General features: G+C 45.4%; 1 protein-coding gene across 1 annotated transcript in view; it reads right to left on the bottom strand.

The window, feature by feature from the left end:
• Kiaa1257 (KIAA1257 ortholog) overlaps positions 1-14,747 on the bottom strand; it is a 46,429-nt gene that overhangs the window by 11,960 nt on the left and 19,722 nt on the right. The window contains exons 8-10 of the mRNA XM_029535283.1: positions 13,229-13,413; positions 7,800-8,704; positions 3,876-4,070 (exon numbers count right to left, since the gene is read on the bottom strand). Of these exons, the coding sequence (XP_029391143.1) occupies positions 3,876-4,070; positions 7,800-8,704; positions 13,229-13,413 (1,285 nt within the window). The remainder of the gene's footprint in view (positions 1-3,875; positions 4,071-7,799; positions 8,705-13,228; positions 13,414-14,747) is intronic.

Below are 14,747 nucleotides of genomic sequence, written 5' to 3' on the forward strand. Positions count from 1 at the left end.
TGAGATATATTCCTGAGGTATATTCCTGAGGTATATTCCTGAATTAGTGGACTGTTTCCACAACTGTCAGAAACAAAGAAAAGACACAGTGATGGTGGCTGTAGTCATACATTAGTCACTTTTCTTGTTGCCGTCATCAAATACCTAACAAGAAGCAACTTGAAAGCGGAGGGTTCGTTTTTGGCTTTCAGTTGGAGGGGGTGCAGTCCCTCATTGCTGAGAAGGCATGGAGAGTTGAAGCATAGGGTAGCTGGTCACACTGCAGCCACAGGCAGAAGGCAGAAAGGAATGAACTCTGGTACAAGCTTTCTCTCTTTTTACTCAGCCCATGACCCCACCCTAAGGGGTGGTGCTACCCACATTCAGGGCAAATGTTTGCTCAGTGAATTCTTTTTGGAAAGATCCTCACAAGCACACTGAAAGATGTTTCCCTGACGATTCTAAATACCATTACATTGATAATCAAAATTATCCATCACGTGTCCAACCCTTGGAAACTTAGCTGCTAAAGGCATCACTTAGAAATTGTAACATTCTACCCCTTAATCCTACAGTCTTATTTTTATCTCATAATCCAAAATACTTTTGTTTAATCCAATTCCCCACAGTGTTTAACAGTCCTAGAAGTATTCAAAAGTTCAAAGTCCAAAGCCTTTTCTGAGATTTGAGGCAATCTCTTAACTGTGACCACCTTAAAAAATAAACAAGTTACATGGTTCAAGTATATAATGACACAGAATAATATTCCCATCCCCTAAAAGGATGGGACCAGACCAAAGCAAGCCCAAAGGCAACAGGAGAGACAGCAAATAGCAAATCCTGAAGCTCCATATCCAGCATCTGGAACTTGTGACAGAATCACCTGGGCTCCAATTCCATCTCCAGCAGCACTCAAGCACATTAGAGTTCCTGGACAGATTCCACTCTGTTCCTGTCTTTCTTAGCTGAGAGCCTGTGGCCTTGACATCTCCCACGTCCCAAGATCTCCACTGAAACTTAGTCTTTACCTTCACAGCTTCAGGCAGTGGCCTTTCAGGAACTGCCACATGTTGTCTGGCCTCATTGGTCTTCAAGAACCTTTGTACAAGTCTCCATGACTCTGTTACTCTTGCATTTTTAATGCCGGCAAATCCAGTACTGCGTGGACAATGCTGCCAAGTTCTGCCAGCTCAAATTACAGCTTGGTGTACTTGGACCACAATTGCATCAGCCCCTTTTTGCTGATTCTGGTGGGCAACACTACCCTGATATCCTTTGGTGGTATTCTCAGATTAGGACCTCACCCTTTAAATGACTCTATATTTCCACAAGATGGACCATCCCTCTGGCCCTCTGGGTAACTTTCCTGTTGAACACAGGGTTTCTCTGTAATGGGGCTAATCTTTAAAAATTACAACTATTTTTTTCAGCCACCCTGCTGCCATTTAAAACTAATTCCTTTCGAAGGGCCAACAGCACATTTTCATCTTTCTGGGCCACTTGTTGTTCTCCCTGCCCCCCTCTCAGTGTTGACCTGAATTGGAACAGAAAGCAGTAACTGTGACAGTGCCTGAATGCTCTCCCATCGTGGGTTTTCTTCTGAATGCTCTCTCATCATGGGATTTCTTCTGAATGCTCTCCCATCGTGGGTTTTCTTCTGAATGTTCTCCCATCGTGGGTTTTCTTCTGATAAACAAATTAGCCTATCACTGTTTTAATCAGCCTCACTCAGGTTCTCAGGACATTGCCATAATGCGGCCAGATTCTTTACCTATGTAGAACACAAATGGCCACTAGGTCATTAGAATCCTTGTTTCTGTCTGTATCATAAGCCCGGCCTCGATTACCGACATTTCTCTCAGCCTTCTGGAGTTTCAAATCCCTACTCAATTGGCTTATTAATGTCTGCTATGGCATTCTGTGGTTCTCTAGCCCCCAGCTCCAGGCTCTTCCACATTCTTCTCTTGAACCAGTTACAAAGACACGAGAACCATACCTTCATGCTTCTCCCACCTCAGCCTCACTTCAGAACCAAGCTTCTGTATGACTTACTTTTCCCTTCCCTGTGATCAACCCTGACAAGAGTGAACTTAAGGGAGGCAGGCTTGATTCGCCTACACTTCAAGGGGATGAAGTTCATCCTGGAGAGGATGTGGCCACATCATCATGTCCACAATCAGGAAGCAAAGAATAAAAAATGCTGGTACTCTGCCCACTTTCTTCTTCCTAGTCAGTTCAAGACCCCAGCCCATGAGGTGGTACAGGCCACATCCAGGATGTGTCTTCCCTGATCAGTTAACCTATCAGGAACACCCAGAAGTGTGTTTCCATGGTGATTCTTAATGCCATCACATTGATAATTAAGATCAACCATCACATGGCAAATGCCTTTAATCCCAGCACTTAGAAGGTGGGGACAAAAGGATCTCTGTGAGTTCTAGGTCAGCCTGGTTTACAGGGCAAATTCCAGGACTACACAAAGAAGCCCTGTCTCTAAATAAATAAATAAATAACCATCACAGTCATCTAATACAAAAATTATAAGCCAGGCGTGGTGACATACGCCTTTAATCCCAGCACTTGGGAGGTGGATTTCTGAGTTCGAGGCCAGCCTGGTCTACAGAGTAAGTTCCAGGACATCCAGGGCTGCACAGAGAAACCCTGTCTCGAAAAACCAGAAAAAAAAAAGTATATTCTGAACACTGGTTTCCCCCCAATATAGATTCCCCAACTTCCAACTCTACTGCATCATCTCCCAAAATGGAAGGTCCCATCCCAGACCCTTCCCTGATTGTAGGAAGAAATCAAGAAGCAAGTGAAATTCTCTGCCCTGAGCTCTCTTTCATTGTTTCTCTTCCTCCAGGGTTTATGCTCCCTTAACTCCTTACTCTCCTTCTGCTTCACCAATTCAACAGCACTACCTGAGGTCAGAGCTTCCTAAAATTGGTTGGGAGTGGCCGTCAGAGTTCAGTGGCTTGCCAACGTCACTTTCCCAGCCTCCCCAGATGCCCCGCTGCTCCCCTGGGTCCCAAGGGATGCACACGGAGGGGCCTCAAAGTTCCAGCACCCCTTAGCCAAGGCTAGTCTGCAGAGGGATGGTGTGATGTTTTGTATATTCTTGGACCAGGGAGTGGCACCATTTGGAGTTGTGTCCTTGTTGGAATAGGTGTGACCTGGTTGGAGTAGGTGTGTCACTGTGGGTGTGGGCTTAATACTCTACCCGAGGTCAGTCTTCCACTAGCAGCCTTTGGATGAAGACGTAGAACTCTCAGCTCCTCCTGCACCATGCCTGCCTGGATGCTGCCATGCTTCCACCTTGATAGTAATGGACTGAACCTCTGAATCTGTAAGCCAGCCCCAATTAAATGTTGTTTTTTATAAGACTTGCCTTGGTCATGGTGTCTGTTCACAGCAGTAAAACCCTAAGACAGACGGTAAAACCCTCCAGACACTTGGTACAAAGGCAAGCCTGATAGGCAAGGCATAGCAAAGGGAACACTTACTTCCAGAGCTGGCTGTTTGGCAATAGGATTTCTCAGCAATAGAGAGGGTCTGTGGGACTGGCCTTAGGGCAGAAGGGAAGGGAAGCACTGGATCAAAGGAAAGGCTATGGCTGATGCTGCAGTCTGTATGCCCAGTTCTCACTGGAGATTATGCTCTGACCAGCTGCTTCCTCCTCAGATCCTTCTAGAATCTTCCCCATGGGAGCAGACTGGGCAGAGTTGCTCATGCTAATGGCCAGCACCCTTTCAGCTAACACACTTTGATACATCTCAAGAGAGCCTGCATCTGTTTCTCCTGGAGCCTGGGAAGTACAGAACATTCTTGTCTGCTGTCCCTATTGCCCATCTGGCCTCCAGATAATGGGATGTCCCTCCTTCCCCATCCACACGCACCTGGACAGTGCCTTAAAGGCCATCCGTGACACAGCCCCACGAACATAGAGTGCAGGGTACCGCAGGAGCACCGACACAGGCCTGAACAAATGTATGTGGTACAGGATGGTCTCCAGGTCAGCGTACAGGCGGTGGCTGAAGAGCAACCTGGAGTCATAGAGCACCTTGCATGCTGCACGGTTGGAGGCGGTAACACTAGAAAGGAAGAGGATTAGCATTGTCCATGAGTCCTGGGAACACTTGATGGCTTGGCTCTGTCCACCAGGGGTTTTCTTTCATTTGTTTAAAAGCAATGTATAGAATGTAATGGTAGCAAATACACTGGGTAGACCCAACGTAGGACCCGGAAAACAGTGGCAGCTGAGGCCAGCTGTTCCCACTCTCATTCCTCTGTCCCCCTTGATCAGGGATCACTCTTGGGTTTCTAACAGTGGCAACCTGGCCAGGTTCCTAAATGCTGCCACCCTCTAAGTGCCCCAGGTGATGCTCCTGTAAGTGAGACCTGGTGAAATCTGTGCCCACCCCCTGTCCCCTCAGAAGCCTCTCCGTGGTCAGTGTAGTTCCTCCTACGTGAAATATTTGGGTCATCCACCAAGCTTCCACGCAGATGTTTTCCTGCTGTCATACTGATTCACAGAACTTTCATTTACAGTCTCTCTCTCTGGCAGCCCAGGATAGCTTGATCATGATCCCTTCTTACATCTCTCTCCTGAGCCGGGCGTGGTGGCACATGCCTTTAGTCCCAGCACTCGGGAGGCAGAGGCAGGTGGATTTCTGAGTTTGAGACCAGCCCGGTCTACAAAATGAGTTCCAGGACAGCCAGGGCTATACAGAGAAACCCTGTCCTGAAAAACCAAACCAAAACAAAACAAAACATCTCTCTCCTGAGTGCTGGAACACGTACACCATGCTCAACACAGGTTTGTTGTTGTTGTTTTGTGTGTTTGTTTTTAATTCAGTTAAGACTGCCAATCTTGTTCCATACATTGCAAATATTTTCAATTTGTTGCTTTCATTTTCAAAACTGTAAGGTAGTTTTTTGAAGAAAAACTTCTCCTTTGTCTGTAGCCAAACGTTCTCTTTCTTATTCTTTGTATCTTACTGGAGACATTTTTCTCTAGTCTGATATCATGAATGTGTTTTCTTGTCATCTAAAATTTTGATATTTTTGCTTCTCAGAAAGAGATTCTTAAAAATATGAGCATGATAGTGCATATTCAACCCCAGAACTCAGAAAGCTGAGGCAGGGGAATTGATGTGTATTTAAAAACAGCCTAAGCTACTGAGTTCCAGGTCAGCCTGGGTTACACAGTGAAGCTTGTTATCTCTCTACACTCTCCCCCACCACTCCCCCCCCCAAAAAAAGGATTTTAATAGTTCAGACCATCTTAGTCTTAGCTAGCTGTGCTTTGTTAATTAATGATGCATAGAGGTTATGGAGATGTTGCCACCAGGGAAGTGGGGTAATGAGTAACTACTATTTTTGCACCTTGTGAGTCCTTAATAATTTCCAAGCTCACGGTTTAAAAAGAGGTGTTATCGTCTACTTGCAACTGCCTTTCATGCACTGTGCAAAGGAGTGCTTTTGGAAACCCTTAGCACAGCAGGCAGAGAGAGCGATGCCTCCTCAAGCCGGCAGAGAACCAAGAGACAGATGCCTGACTCCTGACAGCACAGAGAAAGATTAAATGTCTTCTGTGCATCGGCAACACAAGCTGAACTTGCTTATATACACCCCTCACAAAAAGCAGCACTGCGAATCCTCCCCAGCACCCCTGGAAACAAAAGCAGGCAAACTGGGAAGGGGGAGAAGTCGCCCCTCTTACATGGTGGCCTAGGTAGAAAACACCAACACATTTCCCAAAACAAAGACAACTCCTTCACTCAGCGAGTTGGCTTGTCAGCTTATGAAAATCAGTTATGCTTCAGTAAACCATCAAAGAGTATTTGGCACTTGAAACTTAACATAGTATTTTCAAAATAATAAGACAAATTTGTAGAATAGATCAAATTTGTGGTTCCTGAGAATTAAGAACTGTTAGGGAAGGTAGGCATGGTTACTATGGCAACTGGAGAAAAAAATCTTTGAGGTGACACAAATAATTCTGTATCTTGATTATAGTGGCTGCATAATTCATGCATGACAGACTTCATGTACAGCGTGCACACACAGCACTGTCAGAACCCTCGGTTAGATATCACATCAGAGGGAAGCTTGGAAGGGGACAGAGGATCTCCTGGGAACGGTTATGAGTCTCTTGTTTATATATAATTATCTCAAAACAAAAAGCTTACAATCTACATAGAGAGGCTAGAGAGATGGCTCAGTGGTTCAGGGTACTTAATGATCTTGCAGAGGACCAGAGTTTGGTTACCAGCACCCACATGGTGACTCACAGCCATCTGTAACTCCAGTTCTAAGGGATCTAACGCCCTCTTCTGACCTCCACGGGACTGCACACACAAGGTGCATAGCCAAACATGCACATAAAACACCCAAACACATAAAAATGAACTTAATAAAAATGTCATTTTTTTAAACCACATAGATTTTAATCAGTTGAATTTGTTTTTATGAATGGCTTGAAAGGAACTTGTTTTCCTTTTTTTCCTGTGGAGAAAAATTGTCCAAACACCATTATTGAAAAGGATCCTTTTCTTTGACTTTTGTCTACCATGGACCCCCTGTATATATTTCTCTGTATGGGTTTTTGAAGTCCAATCTTGCTCTGTGACCACATTACAGGTGTCACTGCATGTCCCACTACATTACACATTGCATACCACATCACATGCCACATTTTGATGATCAGCTGAGAGTCACCTGGTTTCTACTTTTTACTTGTTTTGTTTTCTGGGTTTTGGGGGTATGGTTGGTTGATTTTGTGGGCACAAGGTTTCTCTGTATAACAGTTCTGTCTGTCCTAGGACGCACTCTGTAGACCAGGCTGGCCTTCAACTCACAGAGATCCACCTACCTCTGCCTCCCGAGCACTGAGGCTAAATACATGTGCCACCACACCCAGCTGGTTTCTACTTGTTGACTGTACTATACAGTCATTTACAAATTTTGGTGTGGGTATGCATTTTTGGTTGTCTCAGGTATAGATCTAAAGAGAAGTCATGCTTCTCTCTGGTATCTCTCAGCTTGTCAGCACTTCAGGACAGACCCACAGTGGTACAGCCCTCTCTTGGATAAATAAAAAACTTCTGGCCTCTAGCAGTTATTAGATGAGGTCTGAGGCCATGAAATCTGCCTTCCCAGTAAAGAAGGAACCTGTCCTTCAAACAAGTTAAACCGAACGTACATGGATCCCTCTCTGGGTACTATGTTCTGTTTGTTTGTTTGTTTGTTTGTTTGTTTTGTTTGTTTGGGGGTACTATGTTCTAAATCACCCTAAATTCTGTTTCATTTAAAAATGCTTATATCACCGGGCGTGGTGGCGTACACCTTTAATCCCAGCACTTGGGAGGCAGAGGCAGGTGGATTTCTGAGTTCGAGGCCAGCCTGGTCTACAGAGTGAGTTCCAGGACAGCCAGGGCTACACAGAGAAACCCTGTCTCAAAAAAAAAAAATGCTTATATCATCATCATCATCATCATCATCATTACCACCACCACCATCATTATGTGCACCATGGCAACACAGATGCATGGAGATCAGATGGCAACTTTGTAGAGTCAGTTCTTTCCTTTCCTTTTGTGAGTTCTGTAGATTTAACTTGGAGCACCGGGATTTCACAGAAAACACCTATATCCACTGAGCTATCTCACTAGCCCAATCCTACATTTCCCCTCCCAGCTAAAACAGCCAGGTCTGCCTGTTGTCAATGTCTACCTGGCCGTGGCTTTGAAAGAGCTATGCCATTTGCCCTGTATCCAGACTGGCATCGCTTTCCTCTGAATGGAAAAGAGTCTGCCTACCTGCTCTGGTAACTCTCCCACAGCTGCCTCAAGCCACAGGCTGCCAAGCCTTCTAGAATAAAAAGATGGATCTTTCCATCCAGCAGATGGAAGCCCGTGAGCACATCCAGGTCCTGCTGCTCTTGGATCTTCACACGCACCTTGAAGGCTGACAGGATTTGCTGGATGTTCTGGAGGGGATAACTGTCCAGGTCCAGGGCTTTAGCATTGATCGTGGTGATGTCCTGCAGCAGGCTCTGTAGGAGGGACAGCTTCTTGGCGTGGAACACAAAAATGATGCGGCCAAAATGGGTACCCATTAGGTCCAACTCGGGAGCTCTGGACCAACCACTCAGGGGCACTGCAATGTCCACTCGGAGCTTGAGTAAAGAGTTGGCCTCCAGGTAGTTGCCTATGGGAATTGAGCTGTGCTGGAGGACATCTGTGGGAGCCTGGAATCCCGTTGTCCTTCTGTTCCTGCTATCTTGCCTCCAGTTGGGAGTCTTTGGCTCACAGTTGTGGATGGGGACAATCAGGTTCAAGTACTTATAACCAAGGAGGAGGTCAGCAAAACTGACCCGGGCAACGCCATACGGATCCCAAATCTTGTTCTGTGACTCATAGGGGTTCGTCTCTGTGTTTCTGTGAGAGACAAAAGCCTGGAGATTGAAGTATGAATCTATCAGGTCCTCTCCAAACAGGGCAGGCTTCCGGGAATACTCTTCTAACTTCCGATCCCTGTCGTGGACTTCAACTACCATGGGGGGCCCCTCCAGGTATTCTCTCACGTCACTAGGGTGCATGGCCCCAAGGAAGATGACATTGATATCGCGAAAAACTACATGAGTCCCATGGGGCTCTCTCTTGGTCTCGTGAACTGGAGTCTTGTGGAACTGGTATCTGCAGTACACAGGGCTGCACAGCCTCTGCAAGAGAGAGGAACAGCAGGTCATATTTCACCTGTGTGCCCAGCACAGCACACTCACTACCCAAAGTCCTGAAGCCTGGGCTTCCTCCTCCATCAGACACACTCAGCGAGGTCAGCACAGGCATTCAGGCTGTGTGCATGAAAAAGACATGAGCATCACAAGACATGGGCCACAGGCTTAAGGACAAGTGATTCCCCGATCCTTTCCCAGACAGCAAGTGCCATGGAGACAGAGATGGGATGTTTCTTTTTACATCTGCTTCTAATTCCAGTCCTAATCCTGGGCACAGACCAGGTAAAGGGAAGTGTATTTTAGCAAAGGCCATCCTACTGGGGTGCGACTATGTGGTGGAACAGGCTGCTGTGGTCAAGCAGACATAGGAGTGACTTTGGCTGAGGTTCACTCGGTGCAAAGACCTGGAAGAACACAAGCAAACAAAGGCCACAGCTTAAGAACGTGTGAAGAGATGCCTGGATGCTGCATTCACTCCTTTGGTTTTCGTTTCTGCAACGTGAGAGCCAAAGCCAGGACTTACAGAGCATCAGGAAGCAAGCCCATGCCTGCCCCAGAACTCAGCACTCACAGACCCAGAGCCTGGGTAGAAAGAAAAGAGAGGATGGTTAAAGACAGGAGACTTCGTGAGATGTCTCAGGGGCCCCGCCCCACCCGATAGCTTCCCCGCTCTGACTGAGACCCAGTGCCTGACAAGTGACTGCTCTTTCCTGACTCTTCAGGTTTAGTCTGCAGGACAATGAAAAGGACTGGAAGTCTGGGACCCACGTCATGGTCCACTCACGTCTCGTCCCTACAGTCTCATCCCTACAAGCTCCCTATGCTGCGCCTAGGCCTTCCCTCCCAGGCATAAGAACGGGGAGTGCTCAGGGAAGCCGAGCAGCCGATAGAAGTGACCTAACATTAAAGCATCTACTAGGGAAAGCCCCCAAATGGCAACATGCACAAGTGGATAGAAAACTCCAATCAATGGCTTTTCCCTTAGTTTTGAGACAGAATCCCACTTGTATTCCAGGCTGGCCCTGAAATCATGACCCTTCTGTCTCCGTCTTTAAAGCAAGCGTGTGCCATAGGCCAACTTCCAGTCCACTTTTTTTTTAAAAAAAAAACTTTTTGATTATGTGTATGCAAGGGTGTCTGAGCAATACATGGAGGGGATCAGGAGGCGTCAGATCTCCTGAAGGTGGAATTACAGGTAAGTCACCTCATGAGAATGCTGAGAACCAAACTAACACATATACAAACACAAATATAAACAAACACATAGACACACAAATATACACACACATACACAAACACAAATATATACAAACAAATATATACATACACACATACTTATATACAAACACATAAATATACACACATAAACAAATACAAACACAAATATACACACATACACAAACACAAATATTCACACATATAAACAAACATATATATATATATATATATATACATACACAAATACAAACATATACATACAACAAATACACGGAAACACAAATACACAGACATATACAAATGTACACACTGATATCTGTTTATCTACTGAGTCATTTCTCCAGCCCCAGCCCCAACAACTGACTTTTTAAAAACTGGCTTTAAGAGGCTGGCAAGATGATTCATGTAGTGAAGCATTCACCACACAAGTATGGCAACCTGAGCTGGAAGAGAGAGCCAGCTCGACAGAATTGTTCTTGGATCCCATGTACATCCTGCAGCATGTGCATACCCTCCCTGCCATAATCACGTTAATCATAAGTAAGAACGCTAAATGGCTTTATTAGGGGAAAAAAACAGAGGTGGGGTACTTGAAAAACTTGCCTGAGCCTCTGGGTTCCATCCTTAGTATGAGGAGAAGGAAGAGAGGGAGGAGGGGAGGGGAGGAGAGAGAGCAAAGGGAGGGGGAAGAAGAGGGGACAGGGTAATTTGGCGATGTCTAGGAGGTGCCTGAAGGATGGAGCAGATGGAGTGTATGTGGCAACAGCCTGGAGCAAGATGTTGACATGAGGAGGGACCCAGGATCCTGGGCTTCAGAGGGCACAAAATCAGAGCACAGAGGTGACTGGAAGCTGGGCTCCTGCCGTCTGAATTCAAAGTGTTTCTACAATCAACAGCTGAGCCTTACTGACCTCTATGGTCTGGTTCGTTCTCAGTGTGTACATTCATTGTAAACAGGAGAGAAGGATTTATTTTAGGGTAATCATGGATTGGCAGTGATCATAGGTACCTATCAGGGGTTAGCGACTAACTCTGAAGAGATTAAGACCTCAAAGAAGTTCCCCCAGGAAAGCCCAGTGACCACAGTTAAGAGCCACAAACGCCTACAGCATCAGAAGAGTCTCATGGGTCTGCCATAGATGACATCGATCAGACATGAACAAGGACATTTGATAGCTTAAGTAAAGAGATCAAGCGTAGTTCTACTCACCAGCAATGAAGGCTTTTAGATGCAGGTTTGAAAACTGCCATTTGCTTTCAGGCAAAGGTGTGGTAGCAGGCATACATGCGCACCACAAATTCCTTTGGATCTCACTCAAAATGTTTTGGTTTTTTTTTTTGTTTTTGTTTTTGTTTTTGTTTTTTTATGAGAGACGCCAGATTAGGAAAAGCCAAAGAAAGACTTAGCAAAATAGAAAGCAGAGAGCGGTTCAGACTCCCTGTGTTTGTTTGTTTGTTTGTTTAAAGCAATGTAAAATGTGGAGATCAGAAGCAAGAAGTAGGAAGCATGGAGAAGAAACAGAAGATGTAGCAGCCACACCAACTGAAACAGAACTGAAGGGAGGTAAAGGAAAAAGGTAACTCAAAGCCTTTTTTGAGACAGGGTTTCACTCTGTGGCTCGTGGTGGCCTCAAGCTCACAGAGATCTGCCTGCCTCTGCCTCTGTGTGCTAGGATTAAAGGTGTGCACCATGCCCACCTGGACAACGTCTTTTAAGAACACGTCAAAGGCATGGCTCCTTAGACAGAAGAAATCAGCTTGTGAGCTAAGAAAAGACAGGGTGCTAGTTGACTCGTGTCAATTTGACACAAACATATCTGGGAGACATATCTGGGAGAACTCAGTCTCAACTGGGAAAGAATCTCTATTAGTTTGCCAGTAGAGAAGTCTACTGTGAATTTTCCTGATTAATGACTAATGTGGATGAGCCCATCTCACAGGAGTTGGAGAATGTCACTCCTGAGCAAATGGTCCTGAGTTGTATAAGAAAGCAGGCTGAGCAAGCCATGAGGAGCAGGACAGTAAGCAACACCCCTCCGTGGCCTCTGCATGAGCTCCTGCCTCCAGGTTCCTGCCTTGAGTTCCTGCCCAGACTTCCCTTGGTGACGTAGGGTAGCCTGAGAGTCCTAAGATGAAATAAATGCTTTCTTCCCTAAGTTGCTTTAGGTCATGATGTCTATCGAAAAAAACCATAACTAAGACAGATGTGCATATGGTTAATGAGAGGGGATTCTGAAGGCTATCTACAGAATATGAATGAATATGTATAAGTCCAGGTATGTGGCATCCTGGAAAAGAAAAAACATTATCAGTGCTCTGTTCCTGTGTGCTTCTCTGTGGAGTGGCAGGAAGGTGATCCTGATGCCTTTGTGGTTTCTAATGGCCTCCTTTTAACTTCACTGCCTTCTCAAAGTCCTGCTTTCCAAATAAGCTCACATTAGAAGGTGCGTGGGATTAGGAATTCAACGTATTTTTTGAAGAGAACCGATTTAATCCAGAAAATTCCCAAATTGGCAAAGTCTGTATAAACGCAAGACAAACTGATAATGGGAGAAAGATGTGAGGAATTGTGGGAATATAAGACATAACAGACGTGCATCTTCATGGCGATGGAGCAGGCTGTAGCTTGAGTGCAGAGATGGTTCCATTCATCTCCTGGTTTCTGTTTGAGCTCCTTTCCTGGCTTCCCTTGAAAATGGACTCTAACCTGTAAGATGTAATAAACCCTTCCCTCCCCAAGTTGGTTTTGCTCAATGTTTTATCAATGCACTAGAAAGCAAACTATAACAACAACCGAACTATTTTCCAAGTAGGAGAGCAGGAAATATAAAGAAAATAGAAAGGTACTTTTAGAATGTGAAATGGATGGCAGGATATAGGCTAAAGGATGTGCTTTAGCGAAACCAACGAGCACACAAACACAGGAAGAGGAAAGCGGTCCTCCAAACGATGATCCAGAGAGGAAAGAGGGAACTCCTGGATGCACACTGGCTGAGCCTGGTTGGTTTACATCAGTAAGTCCCATCTGTGTGCTGCTGCCATGCCAGGGAAGCCCACACACTTCTGAGCAGGCCAGTGATCTCGATTTGTAGCACACTCAAGTAGTGGAAAAGCTCACATCTGGTGGCTTCAGCTCTTGGGAACCTTGTCTCTTTCATGTCTCCCTACAGAATCCCAAGTGGTAAACTATGGATGATATTTCTCACATCAAGTGCATGAAAGATTAAAGACGCCACACGATAGCCACCTGCATGGGATAAGGAGGTGGGAAAAGCAGGGGTTCATTCTTACCTCCAGATCATGAATGGATACAGGCTGGATCGGAAGGCAAGAGACACACCTGATCTTTATGGTCAGGGGGTTCAGGTCTCGTTTTTGCTGTTCAGTCATGATAGGAACTTCTGTTTTTAAAGTCAAAAAGCAATCTAAAATGTTGGCCGACTTCTCACTGCCACGGCAGATGACCGTTTGCCAGCCTAGAAGAAAACATATACAGCGTTAGCCCCCATTAGCCATGGCAGTAAGGAGCAGGTTCTCACCGCAAACCTGATGATAACAAATTCATATCACCAGAGCTGGTAACAAATTCATAACCACAGGGGTACTAGCATCTCTGGTACAAGAAGATGCTCTGCAGACTACCAAAGGAGAAATGTAAACACCAACCCAGCCGTTGGCACAAAGCTTGTGGGAGTAACCACCCAATATCTGATTTGATGTACAGCCCACTCCGTGAGGTGCAGCCCGTACCCAGTGCTATTTGGGTGGCCAGGAACCTGAGAGAGATAGCCCAGTGATCTAGGATTAAACCAGACACTACTATTCTGGCACTCCAGCCAGGAAAACATAACAAACATTCTGTTGAACTGGAAGCTCAGACTGCACCCACACACCTCAACACTCCCTGACCCCACACCCACACACAGCACCCCACACCCCCACCAAGGCCGTGTTGGGCTCCTAATGCCCCTAAGCCAAGAGACTAAGGAAGCAATAACAGCGTTAGGCAGTGTGACTGATGTATTGTACCAAGGGGATTAGATGCTTTCCCGCAACGGAGGTAAGAAAGATTATGTCTGAAGTGCAGAAGATCCTTTAGGGTTACTGTACTCTGTAATTAAAGTCAATGGGAAACTACAACAACCTAATCCAGACAGAATGACAAAGGGCACAGACTCCTCGGGAATGAAGGTGGCTCACTCTTCCAGGAAAAGAGCCAAGCCCCATGAGGTGTTTGCTGAGAATGGAGGAAATACAGAATGGGTAGTCAAGGAAGGTGGCTATAAATACCAGCTAAGGCCACGTGACCAGTTACAGAAACAAGAATTATAGCTCATATGAGTGTTTCTGTTGTGTTTTGTTAAGAATGCATTTGTACAGATATTTGTCCCTTCAAGAGACATTGCCACCTATTCTGTTTATGTTTGCAGGTGTATGTGAAATAGTTATATCATATTAAGCATAATCATGACTTAGTTAAATATATACTGTTTTCAGTTGTACATGGGACAGTCATACCATGTTAGATATGATTATGACCCAGTTATGATTCTCATCTGGAAACTGAGTGTGACATGAGGAGATATGATTCTGTGTCAAGTTGACAAGAAGTGGATTTGTGATGGCTATTCTTGGTTATCAACTTAACTGCATCTGAAATTAACTAAAATCCAAGTGGCCAGACACAACTGGGAGGGACTGTTTGGTTTTTTTTGTGTGTGTTTGATTGGCTAGTTTATTTTGGGTTTTTTGTTTGTTTGTCGTTTGTTTGTTTGTTTTTAGAGACAGGGTTTCTCTGTGTAGCCCTGGC

This window comes from Mus pahari, chromosome 2, assembly GCF_900095145.1.
Source record: "Mus pahari chromosome 2, PAHARI_EIJ_v1.1, whole genome shotgun sequence".
NCBI lineage: Eukaryota > Metazoa > Chordata > Mammalia > Rodentia > Muridae > Mus > Mus pahari.